The sequence below is a fragment of the Thalassophryne amazonica genome, chromosome 14, assembly GCF_902500255.1.
Source record: "Thalassophryne amazonica chromosome 14, fThaAma1.1, whole genome shotgun sequence".
NCBI lineage: Eukaryota > Metazoa > Chordata > Actinopteri > Batrachoidiformes > Batrachoididae > Thalassophryne > Thalassophryne amazonica.
The window spans coordinates 89,086-108,641 of NC_047116.1; the positions used below are offsets into that span (position 1 = coordinate 89,086).

Here is a 19,556-nt window from a genome sequence, read left to right on the forward strand (position 1 = left end):
CCTTAGAGATAGGGTGAGGAGCTCGGTCACTTGGGAGGAGGTCAAAGTCGAGCCACTGCTCCTCCACATCGAAAGGAGTCAGTTGAGGTGGCTCGGGCATCTTTTCCGGATGCCCCCTGGATGCCTCGCTGGAGAGGTGTTCCGGGCACGTTCCACTGGGAGGAGGCCCCGGGGAAGACCCAGGACATGCTGGAGGGACTACTTCTATCGGCTGGCTTGGGAATGACTTGGGGTTCCCCCGGAGGAGCTGGGGGAGGTGTGTGTGGATCGGGAGGTCTGGGCGGCTTTGCTTGAGCTGCTGCCCCCGCGACCCGACTCCGGATAAAGCGGAAGTAAATGGATGGATGGATGGACTGTTAGTCTTGTCCATCCAAATTGGAAGTCCCAAAAACCAGTTTTATTTGTTGTTATCTATCGTCCACCTGGTCGTTACTGTGAGTTTCTCTGTGAATTTTCAGACCTTTTGTCTGACTTACTGCTTAGCTCAGATAAGATAATTATAGTTGGTGATTTTAATGTCCACATAGATGCTGAGAATGACAGCCTCAACACTGCATTTAATCTATTATTAGACTCAATTGGCTTCGCTCAAAATGTAAATGAGTCCACCCACCACTTTAACCATACTTTAGATCTTGTTCTGACTTATGGTATGGAAATTGAAGACTTAACAGTATTCCCTGAAAACCCCCTCCTGTCTGATCATTTCTTAATAACATTTACATTTACTTTAATGGACTACCCAGCAGTGGGGAATAGGTTTCATTACAGTAGAAGTCTTTCAGAAAGTGCTGTAACTAGGTTTAAGGATATGATTTCTTTGTTATGTTCTCTAATGCCATATACCAACACAGTGCAGAGTAGCTACCAAAACTCTGTGAGTGAGATAGATTATCTTGTCAATAGTTTTACATCCTCATTGAGCACAACTTTGGATGCTGTAGCTCCTCTGAAAAAGAGAGCCTTAAATCAGAAGTGCCTGACTCTGTGGTATAACTCACAAACTCGCAGCTTAACCAGATAACCCGTAAGTTGGAGAGGAAATGGCATCTCACTAATTTAGAACATCTTCACTTAGCCTGGAAAAAGAGTCTGTTGCTCTATAAAAAAAGCCCTCCGTAAAGCTAGGACATCTTACTACTCATCACTAATTGAAGAAAGTAAGAACAACTCCAGGTTTCTTTTCAGCACTGTAGCCAGGCTGACAAAGACTCAGAGCTCTATTGAGCCGAGTATTCCTTTAACTTTAACTAGTAATGACTTGATGACTTTCTTTGCTAATAAAATTTTAACTATTAGAGAAAAAATTACTCATAACCATCCCAAAGACATATCGTTATCTTTGGCTGCTTTCAGTAATGCTGGTACTTGGTTAGACTCTTTCTCTCTGATTGTTCAGTTGTTTTCGTTAGTTACTTCCTCCAAACCATCAACATGTCTATTAGACCCCATTCCTACCAGGCTGCTCAAGGAAGCCCTACCATTAATGAATGCTTCGATCTTAAATATGATCAATCTGTCTTTATTAGTTGGCTATGTACCACAGGCTTTTAAGGTGGCAGTAATTAAACCATTACTTAAAAAGCCATCACTTGACCCAGCTATCTTCGTTAATTATAGGCCAATCTCCAACCTTCCTTTTCTCTCAAAAATTCTTGAAAGGGTAGTTGTAAAACAGCTAACTGATCATCTGCAGAGGAATGGTCTATTTGAAGAGTTTCAGTCAGGTTTTAGAATTCATTATAGTACAGAAACAGCATTAGTGAAGGTTACAAATGATCTTCTTATGGCCTCAGACAGTGGACTCATCTCTGTGCTTGTTCTGTTAGACCTCAGTGCTGCTTTTGATACTGGCGACCATAAAATTTTATTACAGAGATTAAAGCATGCCATAGGTATTAAAGACTTTGGGGCAACTGTTTGTTGTGATTTGGCGCTATATAAATAAAATTGATTTGATTTGATTTGATTTTGATTTATTATAAAGTTTTTCCAATATCTTAGAAAATTGTGGCAATAAAGACACGGGCCTGTAGTTAGTAAAAAGATGTTTGTCGGGGGGTGCTGGTGAGCGATAACATGGAGAAGTGTTTTGGTGGAGCTCCTGACCAGGGTGAATTTTTTAACAAATATTTAAATTTTTTGGTCAATCCCAAATAAAGCTAATCAACTCAGAAGATACGGATCCATCAAACCTTTTGGTTTTAAAGTTTGCACACCTTTCGCGACAGATCAGAAGCTGCTATGAGCAAAAGTAAACCCGGTAAAGACCATGCCACTAAAGCCGCAGGCTTTGCTAGAGCCTCGAGCGATGAGGCTGTGGACTTATCTGAAGTGATGCTGGCTATCGCAAGAAGTGAGAGCAAGATACTGTCTTGTACAGACTCATGCACACATGATTTAAATGCCAAAATCTATTCTATACGGGACGATATGGCGAAACAAGAAACTCGGGTGAAGTATCTGGAAGACGTACTGAACATGTACTCAGATAAGACGACGAATCTGGAAGGAGATGTCGGCCGGTTGAAGTTGGAGGTTGCTACGCTATCGCTAAAGCTGGACGACTTGGAAGGGCTTTTCCGTCTCAGTAGATGGGAGATGGACAGGAGATGGAGACAAGAAGTAGAGGAGTGTCTCTCCCTTATTTAGCAGGAGTAGGGGAAAAACTACAGAGGATCTTCAAACAGCACAAAATCCCAGTTTACTTTAAACCTGTTAACACCTTGAGACAGAAATTAGTTCACCCTAAGGAAAGGATCCCTAGTTACAAACAGAGCAATGTAGTGTATTCTATCAGATGTCAGGAAAACTATAACAAACACTACATAGGTGAGACTAAGCAGCCGTTACACAAAAGGCTATACCAGCACCGCAGAGAGGGCGCCAGTGGACCTCAGTCTGCAGTTCATCTTCACCTTAAAGACACTAACCACACGTTTGAGGACAAGGAAGTTATTATCTTAGCCAGAGAGAAGAAATGGTTTGAGAGAGGGGTGAAGGAGGCATTGAATGTGAAACAGTTGAAACCCTGCCTTAACCAGGGAGGGGGTCTGAGACACGCTTTGTCCCCTGTTTACAATGGGGTTCTCAGATCAAAGCAGTTTCACTCTTTTGTTCATGGTAATGAGTCATTCACGTCATCAGGAGAGCCATCAGAAGAGCCGTCAGAGGGACAGCTACCCTGTCATTAGGAGGGTGCTAACTAGAGCACAATAGGTGCTAATTAAAGCATTTATTTAGTCACTAGCCAATAGCAGTCTGCCTCTCGGTAGAAGAGGTCAGGTTAGGTTTAAAACTCCAGCTTTTGTGGCTCCTGTTTGTTTCTAGACAGGAGTCAGACTACCAGAGCAAGAATTTTAGCTGAGGAAGCTTCTGCAATTTGAAGCAAAACGTCCTCGCGTCAAGCAACCCAGTCCTGTCGAAGATTCAAGCTTCTCTACTATGGAAACCACCTGGGCAACTGAGAGCCTTCACAGAAACTTTTCTTCCTTTAATGCAGGACTAGTAATGTTGCCTTTATTGGCCATTTATTTTTGTTTGCTTGTCTGAGGGCGGCTGGATATGTTTGCACGTGCGGCCTGGGGCTCCCCCCTCTTCTCGTCGGCTGACAGCGAGGGAGCCGCTGTGGGCGGGCCTCATATGTTGCGGCCGCAATACTGACAGGACGTGATGTTGCCCCGCGGGTGTCAATGAAAACAGATTTACAATTAAGATATAATAATAATGAGGATATAAATATATTATATCATTAGTTAATCCATCCATCCATTTTCTTCCGCTTTATCCGGAGTCGGGTCACGGGGGCAGCAGCTCAAGCAAAGCCGCCCAGACCTCCCGATCTACACACACCACCCCCAGCTCCTCCGGGGGAAACCCAGGGCGTTCCCAAGCCAGTCGAGAGACGTAGTCCCTCCAGCGTGTCCTGGGTCTTCCCCGGGGCCTCCTCCCGATGAGAAGAAGAGGCGTCCAGGGGGCATCTGGAAAAGCTGCCCGAGCAACCTCAACTGGCTCCTTTTGACGTGAAGGAGCAGTGGCTCGACTCCGAGCTCCTCCCAAGTGACCGAGCTCCTCACCCTATCTCTAAGGGAGCACCCAGCCACCCTGCGGAGGAAACTCATCTCGGCCGCTTGTACTCGCGATCTCCTTCTTTCAGTCATGAGCCAAATCTCATGACCATAGGTGAGGATCAGAACGTAGATCGATCAGTAAATCGAGAGCTTTGCCCCCCTACTCAGCGCTCTCTTCACCACGGCGCTCCGATACAGCGACCACATCACTGCAGATGCTGCACCGATCCGTCTATCGACCTCACGCGCCATCCATCCCACACTCGTGAACAAGACCCCGAGATACTTAAACTCCTCCACTTGAGGCAAGGACACTCCACCGACCTGAAGAGGGCAAAGCACCTTTTTCCGGTCGAGATCCATGGCATCGGATTTGGAGGTGCTGATTTTCATCCCGAATGCTTCACACTTGGCTGAAAACAGGCCCAGTGCACGTTGAAGGTCCTGATTTGACGAAGCCAACAGAACCACATCGTCCGCAAACAGCAGGGACGAGATTCTGTGGTTCCCAAACTAGACCCCGTCCACACCCTGGCTGCCCCTAGATATTCTGTCCATAAAGATAATGAACAGAACCAGTGACTTAGGGCAGCCCTGATGGAGGCCAACGCACACTGGAAACAGGTTTGACTTACTACCGGCAATGCGAACGAAGCTCTTACTGCAGTCGTACAGGGACCGGATAGCCCTTAGCAAAGGACTCCGGACTCCGTGCTCCCAAAGCACCCCCCACAGGGTGCCCCAAGGGACACGGTCGAATGCCTTCTCCAGATCCACAAAGCACATGTGGACTGGTTGGGCAAACTCCCATGAACCCTCGAGCACCCGATGGAGCGTGTAGAGCTGGTCCAGTGTGCTGCGACCAGGACAAAAACCACACTGCTCCTCCTGAATCTGAGGTTCGACTATCGGTCGAATTCTCGAATTCTCCTCTTCAGTACTCTGGAATAGACCTTACCGGGGAGGCTGAGGAGTGTGATCCCCCTGTAGTTGGAACACACCCTCCGGTCCCCCTTCTTAAACAGAGCGACCACCACCACGGTCTGCCAATCCAGAGGCACTGTCCCCGACCGCCACACGATGTTGCAGAGGCATGTCAGCCAAGACAGTCCCACAACATCCAGAGACTTAAGGTACTCAAGACAGATTTTGTCCACCCCAGGAGCCTTCCCACCGAGGAGCTTTCTAACCACCTCAGTGACTTCCGCCTGGGTAATGGATCAGTCTGCCTCTGAGTCCCCAGTCTCTGCTTCCTCTTCGGAAGATGTGGGATTGAGGAGATCTTCGAAGTATTCCTTCCAACGCCCGACAAAATCTCCAGTCAGGGTCAACAGCTCCCCACCCGCACCATAGACAGTGCTGGTGGAGAGCTGCTTCCACCTCCTGAGGCGTCGGATGGTTTGCCAGAATTTCTTCGAGGCCGACCGACAGTCCTCCTCCATGGCTTCCCCGAACTCCTCCCAGACCCAGGTTTTTCCCTCTGCGACCGCACGGGCTGCGGCATGCTTGGCCTGCCAGTACCTGTCAGCTGCCTCCGGGGTCCCACCTACCAACAATGACAAGTAGGACTCCTTCTTCAGCTTGACGGCATCCCTTACGTCCGGCATCCACCACCGGGTTCTGGGATTTCTGCCGCCACAGGCACCAGAGACCTTGTGACCACAGCTACGAGCGGCCGCATCGACAATGGAGGTGGAGAACATGGTCCACTCAGACTCCATGTCTCCAACCTCCCCCAGGATCTGGGAGAAGCTCTCCCGGAGGTGGGAGTTGAAGACCTTGCTGACAGAGGGTTCCGCCAGTCGTTCCCAGCAGACCCTCACAATATGTTTGGGCCTGCCGGGTCTGACCGGCATCCTCCCCTCCCAGCGGATCCAACTCACCACCAGGTGGTGATCGGTCGACAGCTCAGCCCCTCTCGTCACTCGAGTGTCCGAGACATGTGGCCGAAGGTCAGATGATACGACTACAAAGTCGATCATCGACCTCCAGCTCAGGGTGTCCTGGTGCCACGTGCTCTTATGGACACCCTTCTGCTCGAACATGGTGTTCATGATGGACAAACTGTGACTAGCACAGAAGTCCAACCACTGAACTCCACTCGGGTTCAGATCGGGGAGGCCGTGCTTCCCGATCCCCCCCCTCCAGGTCTCACTGTCGCCGCCCACGTGGGCATTGAAATCCCCCAGGAGAACAATGGAGTCCCCAGCCGGAGCGCTATCTAGTACCCCTCCCAGGGACTCCAAGAAGGTCGGGTATCTGCATTGCCGCTCGGCCCATAGGCTGAGACAACAGTGAGGAAACCTGTCCCCGACCCAAAGGCGTAGGGACGCGACCCTCTTGTTCACCGGAGTGAACTCCAACACATGGCGACTGAGCTGGGGAGCAATAAGCAATGTGTCCCCAGGTCTCCGCCTCTCCCCGTGGGCAACGCCAGAAAAGTGGAGCGTCCAGCCCCTCTCCAGGAGTTGGGTACCAGAGCCCAAGCTGTGCGTGGAGGTGAGCCCGACTATCCCTAGTCGGTATCTCTCAACCTCCCGCACAAGCTCAGGCTCCTTCCCCCCCAGTGAGGTGACATTCCACATCCCAACAGCCAGGGGCTGTGAGTGTGGACCGGGCCGCCGGGCCACCCGCCCTCGACCGCCACCCAATCCTCTCTGCACCCGACCCCCATGGCCCCCTCTGCAGGTAGTGAACCCACAGGAGGGCAGGCCCATGTCGCTCTTTCGGGCTGAGCCATGGGCTAAGGCCCAACCACCAGGCGCTTGTGCGTGAACCCCAACCCCAGGCCTGGCTCCAGGGTGGGGCCCCGGCTCCGCCATACCGGGCGTCATCTTGGTCCTTGTTTTTTTATTGGTCATGGGAGTCATTAGTTAATTAATCAATTATATTACTTTATTATTATATAAAAATGATAATGAAATAAGTCTAATGCAAAAAAACAAAAACAAAACAAAAAAAAACCTATTAGCCCAGGGGTGGCCAAGTTCGGTCCTCGAGAGCCACATTCCTGACATTCTTAGTTGTCTTCCTGCTCCAACACACCTGAATCCAATGAAAGGCTCATTAAAGGTCTACTAACGAGTCTTCTAACGAGTTCCCAAAAAAATTACAAAAACAAAAAGTTTTTCCCGAAGAGAAAAAAAACACTAAGGCCATATGGGGTCACTGTGAAGGAACTATTTTGTAGTCCAGAGTATTAGGAAGCAGATGTTAAGAGGGAGGGGAAAAATCAAATCAAATCAATTTTATTTATATAGCACCAAATCACAACAAACAGTTGCCCCAAGGCGCTTTATATTGTAAGGCAAAGCCATACAATAATTACGGAAAAACCCCAACGGTCAAAACGACCCTGTGAGCAAGCACTTGGCGACAGTGGGAAGGAAAAACTCCCTTTTAACAGGAAGAAACCTCCAGCAGAACCAGGCTCAGGGAGGGGCAGTCTTCTGCTGGGATTGGTTGGGGCTGAGGGAGAGAACCAGGAAAAAGACATGCTGTGGAAGAGAGCAGAGATCAATCACTAATGATTAAATGCAGAGTGGTGCATACAGAGCAAAAAGAGAAAGAAACACTCAGTGCATCATGGGAACCCCCCAGCAGTCTAAGTCTATAGCAGCATAACTAAGGGATGGTTCTGGGTCACCTGATCCAGCCCTAACTATAAGCTTTAGCAAAAAGGAAAGTTTTAAGCCTAATCTTAAAAGTAGAGAGGGTGTCTGTCTCCCTGATCTGAGTTGGGAGCTGGTTCCACATGAGAGGAGCCTGAAAGCTGAAGGCTCTGCCTCCCATTCTACTCTTACAAACCCTAGGAACTACAAGTAAGCCTGCAGTCTGAGAGCGAAGCGCTCTATTGGGGTGATATGGTACTATGAGGTCCCTAAGATAAGATGGGACCTGATTATTCAAAACCTTTTAAGTAAGAAGAAGAATTTTAAATTCTATTCTAGAATTAACAGGAAGCCAATGAAGAGAGGCCAATATGGGTGAGATATGCTCTCTCCTTCTAGTCCCTGTCAGTACTCTAGCTGCAGCATTTTGAATTAACTGAAGGCTTTTCATGGAACTTTTAGGACAACCTGATAATAATGAATTACAATAGCCAGCCTAGAGGAAATAAATGCATGAATTAGTTTTTCAGCATCACTCTGAGACAAGACCTTTCTAATTTTAGAGATATTGCGCAAATGCAAAAAAGCAGTCCTACATATTTGTTTAATATGCGCATTGAATGACATATCCTGATCAAAAATGACTCCAAGATTTCTCACAGTATTACCAAAGGTCATGGTAATGCCATCCAGAGTAAGGATCTGGTTAGACACCATGTTTCTAAGATTTGTGGGGCCAAGTACAATAACTTCAGTTTTATCTGAGTTTAAAAGCAGGAAATTATAGGTCATCCATGTCTTTATGTCTGTAAGACAATCCTGCAGTTTAGCTAATTGGTGTGTGTCCTCTGGCTTCATGGATAGATAAAGTTAGGTATCATCTGCGTAACAATGAAAATTTAAGCAATACTGTCTAATAATACTGCCTAAGGGAAGCATGTATAAAGTGATTAAAATTGGTCCTAGCACAGAACCTTGTGGAACTCCATAATTAACCTTAGTCTGTAAAGAAGATTCCCCATTTACATGAACAAATTGTAATCTAATGTTTAATAGGCCACATTTAACTGTTTTAGTCTGTGGTGCAGTTGAAGGTGCTATATTATTTTTTCTTTTTGAATTTTTATGCTTAAATAGATTTTTCCTGGTTGTTGGTGGTCTGGGAGTAGGCACCGTCTCTACAGGGATGGGGTAATGAGGGGATGGCAGGGGGAGAGAAGCTGCAGAGAGGTGTGTAAGACTACAACTCTGCTTCCTGGTCCCAACTCTGGATAGTCACGGTTTGGAGGATTTAAGAAAATTGGCCAGATTTCTAGAAATGAGAGCTGCTCCATCCAAAGTGGGATGGATGCCGTCTTTCCTAACAAGACCAGGTTTTCCCCAGAAGTTTGCCAATTATCTATGAAGCCCACCTCATTTTTTGAACACCACTCAGACAGCCAGCAATTCAAGGAGAACATGCGGCTAAACATGTCACTCCCGGTCCGATTGGGGAGGGGCACAGAGAAAACTACAGAGTCCGACATTGTTTTTGCAAAGTTACACACTGATTCAATATTAATTTTAGTGACCTCCGATTGGCATAACTGGGTGTCATTACTGCCGACGTGAATTACAATCTTACCAAATTTACGCTTAGCCTTAGCCAGCAGTTTCAAATTTCCTTCAATGTCGCCTGCTCTGGCCCCCGGAAAACAATTGACTATGGTTGCTGGTGTCGCTAACTTCACATTTCTCAAAACAGAGTCGCCAATAACCAGAGTTTGATCCTCGGCGGGTGTGTCGCCGAGTGGGGAAAAACGGTTAGAAATGTGAACGGGTTGGCAGTGTACACAGGGCTTCTGTTTAGGACTACGCTTCCTCCTCACCGTCACCCAGTCGGCCTGCTTTCCCGGTTGCTCGGGATCTGCTGGAGGGGAACTAACGTCGGCTAAGCTACCATGGTCTGCACCAACTACAGGGGCCTGGCTAGCTGTAGGATTTTCCAAGGTGTGGAGCCGAGTCTCCAATTTGCCCAGCCTGGCCTCCAAAGCTACGAATAAGCTACACTTATTACAAGTACCATTACTGCTAAAGGAGGCAGAGGAATAACTAAACATTTCACACCCAGAGCAGAAACGTGCGGGAGAGACAGGAGCAACCGCCATGCTAAACCGGCTAAGAGCTAGTAGCTGCGCTAAGCTAGCGGTTTCCTAAAAAACACACAAAGTGAATAATGTGTAAATAATTTAGAGGTGATTCAGCAGAGGGAGTGCTTTAGTTAAGGCATGTGAAGATTACACTGTGAAACAAATCATTATCTCGTTAACTAGATCAATCTAACTGCGCAGATTAAACAACTAATAGATACAGCAAAACACCGCTGTGCTCCGGAACAGGAAGTGATACAATACCGCAGTGAGAGCCAACCACCAGTAGAGGAAAAAACACTAAATATTTTGAGTTGCTGGTGAAACAACCTAGACAAGAAAATTGTTCACCCTGGTTGGGGCTTATTGGGTTTATGTATGGTTATTGGCTTTGTTATACTAGTGATAAGGAGTGTGTTCTCTAGACAATTAGTAGATCAGCATGGTTTTTTGAGGCTATTTTTTCTTTTTCTTCTTGTGTGTCAGCGACGGGCAATTTCGTTTCGTATACACTTATACTGTTTTATGGTAATCAATGTCTGATACACAGAATGTGGGCAGCACTTGCGTTTTGAGTTGGAATATAAAGGGGTAGCATAACCCAGTGAAACGCAGCTTTTTGCACATTTAAAATCTCCGAACTCCGACATTATGTTTCTACAGGAAACAGGGCAAACATTTTGTTCAAAGAGTGAATATAGAACCAGAGGCACAACCATCTTAGTAAGGAAAGGTATCCCTTTCATCCCACTATCGACCATCTCTGACTCGAGGGGAAGATATGTGATAGTGACAGGGGCTCTGTACAGCACTCGATTGGTACTAGCAAATGTATATGGTCCAAACTGGGATGATCCTCTTTTCTTTTCCAGTTTTATAGCAGCCCTCCCAGATTTGAATGATCACCATTTAATTTTGGGGGGAGATTTTAATTGTGTGTTGGACCCTTATCTGGACCAGTCAAACCCAAGGCCCAATAGTAAGATTTCAAAGGCAGGCGCCGTTATTAAGACTTTTTCTGAATCCTTTGCACTTTTTGATCCCTGGAGAAAAGAAAATCCAACAATGACGCAATACTCATTTTTTCCCCAGTACAACATTTATACGCAAGGATAGACTTTTTTCTTCTCGACAGCAGGATCCTTCCTACAGTCAGGGAGTGCCAATATAAAAGCATTGTCATATCTGATCATGGCCCGGTACAGCTAGACATAAGCTTTCACGGATGCCCTAGACCCCAACATACCTGGCGGTTTGACCCGTTGTTGCTAACCCATTTAAAAAATTCCTTTCACAACAAATAGATATGTTCTTGGAAATTAATATCACTCCAGGGGTGCAACTAACCACTGCCTGGGAGGCTCTTAAAGCTTACCTTAGAGGCCAGATTTTCTCATACTCAGCATACCAGAGGAAGAAACTTAAACAACGATTAACAGACCTGTCACATAGTATAGCTGAAACGGATAATTTATATGCCAACTCTACAACACCGGAGCTCTGGTGTTTGTGGTTATGTTCAGTCACCCATGTATGTCTTGCGATTTGCTGCATCATTGGGTTCTGTTTAGTTCCTCACATGTCCTAGGTCCTCTGCTACTTCCTGCACCTGCCGTATGATTAGTTTGTCTATTTAAGCCACTTTTGTTTTTTTTTCCATCCAGTGTGGCTCCATTGTATGTTGTTGCTCTGTGTAATTCGTATTTGTTAATCCATTTTTAGTTGCAGGTTCTCTCCTTGTCTCTTCTCGGGTTGTGAGTGTGTTGTCTTTTGTTTTGCACTTTACCTTGACTTTTGTCATGTTTATCTCCTCACCCAGAGTTGGGTGGAACTGTATTTTTGTTGGACCCTTCCCCTCACCAGTTTTTGTCCCGGACTTCCCTGAGTCAGACTTTTGGAAATGTATTTTTGTTAGCACCCTCTGTTCACTTGTCTCTGTGTTTTACACTCCCCTGTTGCAAATAAACCTTGCCACATTGTGGAAACTCATCTTTGTGTCTTCGCTGTCTTGCTTTTGGGTCTTGACTTGAGTTAGTTTCTGGTACTAAACCCTAATATACAAATTCCTGACATTTGATCACATCTAATTTAACTTATGTAAAGCCACTTCTAACAGGACTCTGACCTTCAAATTTTTTTCCAAGGTAAGAATTTGTGGAATTGGAAAGTAGTGTTGGGGGGAGGTTTGTGCTCTACGAGTGTGGTACTCTAGTTATGTTTGTGATGATCACTCATTAGGCGATTTTGGTGCTTCCGCCATCACTTTGTGCCCTACGCCCAGCAAGAAATGCACGTGGTAGCAGTGGCAGCTCTCATTCAACAGAATGTGGACGTCATTTGTCATAGCTGACAACATAGTCGGTTCTGGTCTGTTTGGGAAGCTAACGTTAATACACACTTTTGTTTACATTTGTTGTTATATGTATGTGTTGTTAATACCATTATTGTAGGGTGAAGTGACGCAATTGTGCTTTATACGCCAGTTACCAGCTTTGTTTAGCTTTTTTTGCTAGGAAAGTACGGTTGGCTAGTTAACGCTAAATTAACGGTAACTATTCTGGCTATAGTTAGGCTACATTTGTGATTTACACTTTTACTGACCATGGTGTAGATTTGTAATGGTTCTTCAGTTTATGGGTTCTTTAATAGATATCAATAGATAGTATATAGATAGTTTGGGGTTTCCATTAGAAAGCATGTAGAGTATGGATTTTGTCTTCCTATAGTAAGCTAGCAGGGTGAACTTTATCAATCAATCAATCAACTTTTTTCTTGTATAGCGCCAAATCACAACAAACAGTTGCCCCAAGGCGCTCCACATTGCAAGGCAAGGCCATACAATAATTATGAAACACAGTCTACGTCTAAAGCAACATAACCAAGGGATGGTCCAGGGTCACCCGATCCAGCCCTAACTATAAGCCTTAGCGAAAAGGAAAGTTTTAAGCCTAATCTTAAAAGTAGAGAGGGTATCTGTCTCCCTGATCTGAATTGGGAGCTGGTTCCACAGGAGAGGAGCCTGAAAGCTGAAGGCTCTGCCTCCCATTCTACTCTTACAAACCCTAGGAACTACAAGTAAGCCCGCAGTCTGAGAGCGAAGCGCTCTAATGGGGTAATATGGTACTATGAGGTCCCTAAGATAAGATGGGACCTGATTATTCAAAACCTTATAAGTAAGAAGAAGAATTTTAAATTCTATTCTAGCATTAACAGGAAGCCAATGAAGGGAGGCCAACACGGGTGAGATATGCTCTCTCCTGCTAGTCCCCGTCAGTACTCTAGCTGCAGCATTCTGAACCAACTGAAGGCTTTTTAGGGAACTTTTAGGACAACCTGATAATAATGAATTACAATAGTCCAGCCTAGAGGAAACAAATGCATGAATTAGTTTTTCAGCATCACTCTGAGACAAGACCTTTCTGATTTTAGAGATATTGCGTAAATGCAAAAAGGCAGTCCTACATATTTGTTTAATATGCGCTTTGAATGACATATCCTGATCAAAAATAACTCCAAGATTTCTCACAGTATTACTAGAGATCAGGGAAATGCCATCCAGAGTAACGATCTGGTTAGACACCATGCTTCTAAGATTTGTGGGGCCAAGTACAATAACTTCAGTTTTATCTGAGTTTAAAAGCAGGAAATTAGAGGTCATCCATGTCTTTATGTCTGTAAGACAATCCTGCAGTTTAGCTAATTGGTGCGTATCCTCTGGCTTCATGGATAGATAAAGCTGGGTATCATCTGCGTAACAATGAAAATTTAAGCAATACCGTCTAATAATACTGCCCAAGGGAAGCATGTATAAAGTGAATAAAATTGGTCCTAGCACAGAACCTTGTGGAACTCCATAATTAACTTTAGTCTGTGAAGAAGATTCCCCATTTACATGAACAAACTGTAATCTATTAGACAAATATGATTCAAACCACCGCAGCGCAATGCCTTTAATACCTATGACATGCTCTAATCTCTGTAATAAAATTTTATGGTCAACAGTATCAAAAGCAGCACTGAGGTCCAACAGAACAAGCACAGAGATAAGTCCACTGTCCGAAGCCATAAGAAGATCATTTGTAACCTTCACTAATGCTGTTTCTGTACTATGATGAATTCTAAAACCTGACTGAAACTCTTCAAATAGACCATTCCTCTGCAGGTGATCAGTTAGCTGTTTTACAACTACCCTCTCAAGAATCTTTGAGAGAAAAGGAAGGTTGGAGATTGGCCTATAATTAGCTAAGATAGCTGGGTCAAGTGATGGCTTTTTAAGTAATGGTTTAATTACTGCCACCTTAAAGGCCTGTGGTACATAACCAACTAACAAAGATAGATTGATCATATTTAAGATTGAAGCATTAAATAATGGTAGGACTTCCTTGAGCAGCCTGGCAGGAATGGGGTCTAATAAGCATGTTGATGGTTTGGATGAAGTAACTAATGAAAATAACTCAGACAGAACAATCGGAGAGAAAGAGTCTAACCAAATACCGGCATCACTGAAAGCAGCCAAAGATAACGATACATCTTTGGGATGGTTATGAGTAATTTTTTCTCTAATAGTCAAAATTTTGTTAGCAAAGAAAGTCATGAAGTCATTACTAGTTAAAGTTAATGGAATACTCAGCTCAATAGAGCTCTGACTCTTTGTCAGCCTGGCTACAGTGCTGAAAAGAAACCTGGGGTTGTTCTTATTTTCTTCAATTAGTGATGAGTAGAAAGATGTCCTAGCTTCACGAAGGGCTTTCTTATAGAGCAACAAACTCTTTTTCCAGGCTAAGTGAAGATCTTCTAAATTAGTGAGACGCCATTTCCTCTCCAACTTACGGGTTATCTGCTTTAAGCTACGAGTTTGTGAGTTATACCACGGAGTCAGACACTTCTGATTTAAAGCTCTCTTTTTCAGAGGAGCTACAGCATCCAAAGTTGTCTTCAATGAGGATGTAAAACTATTGACAAGATACTCTAACTCCCTTACAGAGTTTAGGTAGCTACTCTGCTCTGTGTTGGTATATGACATTAGAGAACATAAAGAAGGAATCATATCCTTAAACCTAGTTACAGCGCTTTCTGAAAGACTTCTAGTGTAATGAAACTTATTCCCCACTGCAGGGTAGTCCATCAGGGTAAATGTAAATGTTATTAAAAAATGATCAGACAAAAGGGAGTTTTCAGGGAATACTGTTAAGTCTTCTATTTCCATACCATAAGTCAGAACAAGATCTAAAATATGATTAAAGTGGTGGGTGGACTCATTTACTTTTTGAGCAAAGCCGATAGAGTCTAATAATAGATTAAATGCAGTGTTGAGGCTGTCATTCTCAGCATCTGTGTGGATGTTAAAATCGCCCACTATAATTATCTTATCTGAGCTAAGCACTAAGTCAGACAAAAGGTCTGAAAATTCACAGAGAAACTCACAGTAACGACCAGGTGGACGATAGATAATAACAAATAAAACTGGTTTTTGGGACTTCCAATTTGGATGGACAAGACTACTTAGACTTTAGATAGAAACTAAAACATATTACATCATAGCTTATGTTTCTATAATAACATAACCATATTTATAGCTTAGCCTACTAGCTATAATTTAGTTTTACAAGAAGTCTACAGACTAGGTATACGTATACTACAATCTTCTCCTGTATGAACATTTAGGTTTCAGGAGCTAACTCCTATAATATTATGTAGTAACTATATTTTTTGTATATATTGTTTACTACTTTGATTGTGTAAATATCACTTATATGCATGCTGTCCGTTTTCTTGAGCTGCTTGGGTGGGTAGGGAGAGTTCCCATGGGATAAAAAAGCTTTTCAACCTACCATCCCTGGTTCTCAAGACCAGGCACCTAAGTGGCTCTACTGTTCTTTTTTTTTTTAAAGATATTTTGATATACCTTAGTATACACTAGTAGAGTTCTACCTTAGATTTGGAATGTATATATAATAGAAGACACACCTTACTGAATTTTCATGTCCTTTCATCCTTCTGAAATGTACACAATCAGAAGGTACATGCATCCTGCACCCCCTCTGAATAATCTACCTTAAAACTACAACCACTTTTTTTGGTGGTCTTTCTGCTGCTACACAGTAGCAATGCACAGGCCTGGTATCTGAACACACTTCATTTACACAACAACAAGCTATTGGATACACAGATGAGATCAAGTACAATTGTGATTCAAAGAATGTGGTCATGAAAACAACAGTTGCATTGGTTAGACACAGTGACAATTGTGTTGTGTATTGCTTTGTGCAAGATGGCATATACAGCCCAAGATATCTGTTAAATTTCAGAAGTTACCGGTGATTCTGTTAGCACTGACCTGGGTGTCTGTGTCACAGCGTTCCTCATGATTTTGATCTGCTGAAAGTGACAGGACATATCTGTGGCCATTACCATTTCAATCACCAGAGACCTTAGCTCCCTGAAAATAAAAGTAAAAATAATCAGTGACTGATCATTATATTGACCAACTACTAATCAGCAGCATTTCCTGTCATCATCAAGGAATACTACAAAAATGTTTAATCGTGTGTGTGTGTGTGTGTGTGCGCACGTGCAAAGAGTGAGATGGACAAAAAACAGAGAGAACCTCCAGTCTTCTTTGTTTAGGTTGACCAGGATGTTCATGTCATCCTCTGCCATCAACTTGTAGGCGGCACAAACATGATGGTTCTCCAGAACCGATCTATCATTGTACAGAATGGCCACCTCTGACCTAATGGAGAGACAGGATATCTAATCAAAAATTGATGGTGCTCCATCCCACATCCATGGACCTTGCACCATCATCTGAAAGGTAACACATTGAGAATTGTCATGTGAACATCACTTACTCAGTTCTGCTGATAACACTATGTAACAAATTTTATTTTTGTTTTGTTCCTGGGTACACAGTGTGTTTTCCTCACCTGTTATGCCTTAAATAAATAGAAAATAGCTGTTATTCCACAGAAACTTTGCTTCTGTGATCAGGACAATGATATTTTGAAATTTGTCTGTTTTCAAGAATATTCTCGATTCGCCTTCACTACTACTGAGTAGTCTTCTAGAATATTCTTTAACTGCTAGAACTGTCCAGAATTTTCTAGAAGTTTCCAGAATTATCTAGAAATTTCAAGAAACTTTTAGAACTTTCTAGAACGTTAAAAAAAAATAAAATCAAAGTTTGTGCTGAATGTAGTCATTTTTCCATAGACTTTAGCCATAAGCAGTTGAAATATAACACTTAGAAGCCAGGAACAAAAATTGTGTTACATAGTGTAATCAGCTGTTTATGAACTAATGTACATTGTCTATTAATCTCACCTGACCTTGGAGGTCCTTGAAAGGTCAAAGTCATTTAGAATAGTTAGCACTAGTTATAGAAACATATGGTTGCTATTAAACACTACAATGAAATTATCAAACAGGGTGGCATTGATACTGTGGATCATCATATTCTATTCAATAGGCTGGAGAATCATTTTGGGATTACTGGGAGTGCCCTTGCATAGTTTACACCATACCTGACCAGTCGTTCTCACTGTGTTTTGTACAATAAGGCTACCTCTAACCTTAGTGACATGAAATCTGGGAAAAACCACAGGGATTCGTCTTAGGCCCCCTGCTTTTCTCCCTTCATATAGCACCCTTTGGACACATATTGTGGTGTTTTGGGATTACCTTTCACTGCTATGCTGATGATACTCAGGTATATGTCTTGCAGAGAGGGGAGTGAGGCACCAATGATCCTTCCAGCTGCATTCACTATGCGCTGCAGGGCTTCCTGTTGTAGTCAGTGCAGTGCTGCAGCTGGAAAGGATGCTCTCAGTGGTGCCATGGTAGAAAGTGCTCATGATGGTTGGTGGAGCACTTGCCCGCTTGAGTTTGCGCAGGAAGTAGAGACACCGCTGGGCCTTCTTTGCCAGTGATGCAGTGTTGGTGGTCCAGAACAGGTCCTCACTGATGTGCACCCCCAGGAATTTGGTGCTGCTCACTTTCTCCACAGCAGCACCCTTGATGGTCAGTGGCAGGTGTTGGGTGTGACCTTTCCGGAAGTCAACAACAATCTCCTTGGTCTTTGCTGACATTCAGCAGGAGGTTGTTGTTTCTGCACCATGTGGTCAGAAGGTTGACCTCTTCCCTGTAGTGAGTCTCATTGCGCTTGGTGATGAGCCCCACCAGAGTTGTGTCATCCACAAACTGCACTGTGTGGTTTGTGCTGTGGGTTGTTGTGCAGTCATGTGTCAGTAATGTGAAGAGCAGTGGACTGAGCACGCAGCCTTGGGGAGCCCCTGTGTACAATGCTGCTCGAGGTGTTGTTGCCAACACGGACTGCTTGTGGCCTCTGGGTGAAGAAGTCCAACAGCCAGTTGCAAAGGGAAGTGCTGAGCCCCAGTTTGTCCAGTTTGCAGATGAGCTGTTGAGGTATTGTGGTGTTGAATGCCGAACTGAAGTCTATGAACAGCATTCTCACATATGAGTCCTTCTTGTCCAGATGAGTGAGGGCTGGGTGCAGGGCTGAGCAGATTTCGTCCTCTGTAGATCGCTTGGCTCTGTATGCGAACTGGGAGGGGTCTAGGGTGGGGGGGGGAGGATGGATTTGATGTGTGACATGACTAGCTGTTCAAAGCACTTCATGATGATGGGTGTTAGTGCCACCGGACGGTAGTCATTAAAACAGGATGGAGCTGATTTTTTTGGCACAGGTATGATGGTGGCAGCTTTGAAGCATGATGGAACAACGGCTTGCTTTAGGGACGTGTTAAAGACGTCTGTGAAGACATCCTTAAGCTCTTCTGTGCAGTCCTTCAGCACGCAACCAGGGATGTTGTCCGGACCTGTTGCTTTGCGGGTGTTGATGGGCACCAGTTTCTTCTTCACACTGGCGACAGAGGGGCACAGGGTCTGATCGTGGGGAGGGGGTGGGGTCTTCTGTGGCTGTGTGGTGTTCAGTGCTTCAAAGCGTGCAAAGAAGTGGTACAGGTTGTTGAGCAGAGAGGTGTTGCTCTCACAGCTCTGTGGTGCTGGCTTGTAGTCAGTGATAGCCTGAATGCCTTGCCACAGGCTCTGTGCGTCCTTGCTGTCTTTGAAGTGGGACGTTATTTTTTGTGTGTCGTCCTTTTTTGCCTTCCTGATGCCACGGGACAGGTTGGCTCTCATTGTTCTCAAGCCAGATTCTCCCTGGCTCTGAAGGCTTTGTCTCTGGCTCTCAGCAGCTTGTGGACATCACCTGTCAGCCATGGTTTCCGGTTGGCCCGGGTGATGATGGTTTTTGTGTGGGTCACATCATCAGTGCACTTTGTGATGTAGGACGTCACAGTGTCTGTGTTCTCCTCAATGTCAGTGTTGTTGTTGTAGGTTGCTGCGTGTTTGAACATTTCCCAATCCGTTGTGTTGAAGCAGTCCTGGAGAGCAGAGGTGGCCTCCTCTGGCCACACTCTTACCTGCTTCTTAGCAGATTTGATGACTTTCACAGTTTGGCTGTATGCTGGCATTAGCATAACAGTGATGTCATCAGATAGTCCGATGTGGGGGAGGCTTTGTATACTCCTTTGTGTGTGGTATAAACCAAGTCCAAGGTATTTTTTTCCCCTTGTTGGGAAATCAACTTGCTTGTGAAATTTTGGAAGGACAGTTTTGAGATCAGCATGATTAAAATCTCCAGTGAGGATGATAAAACCATCTGCATGTGCAGTTTGTTGTTCACTGATAGCCTGGTACAGTTCACTGAGTGCTGCATTCCCGTC

The 19,556-nt window shown here is 44.6% G+C and overlaps 1 protein-coding gene across 1 annotated transcript in view; it reads right to left on the reverse strand.

Moving 5' to 3' along the window:
* pde1a (phosphodiesterase 1A, calmodulin-dependent) overlaps positions 1–19,556 on the reverse strand; it is a 397,928-nt gene that overhangs the window by 63,992 nt on the left and 314,380 nt on the right. The window contains exons 9-10 of the mRNA XM_034187112.1: positions 16,418–16,543; positions 16,148–16,249 (exon numbers count right to left, since the gene is read on the reverse strand). Coding sequence (XP_034043003.1) covers positions 16,148–16,249; positions 16,418–16,543 — 228 coding nt within the window. The remainder of the gene's footprint in view (positions 1–16,147; positions 16,250–16,417; positions 16,544–19,556) is intronic.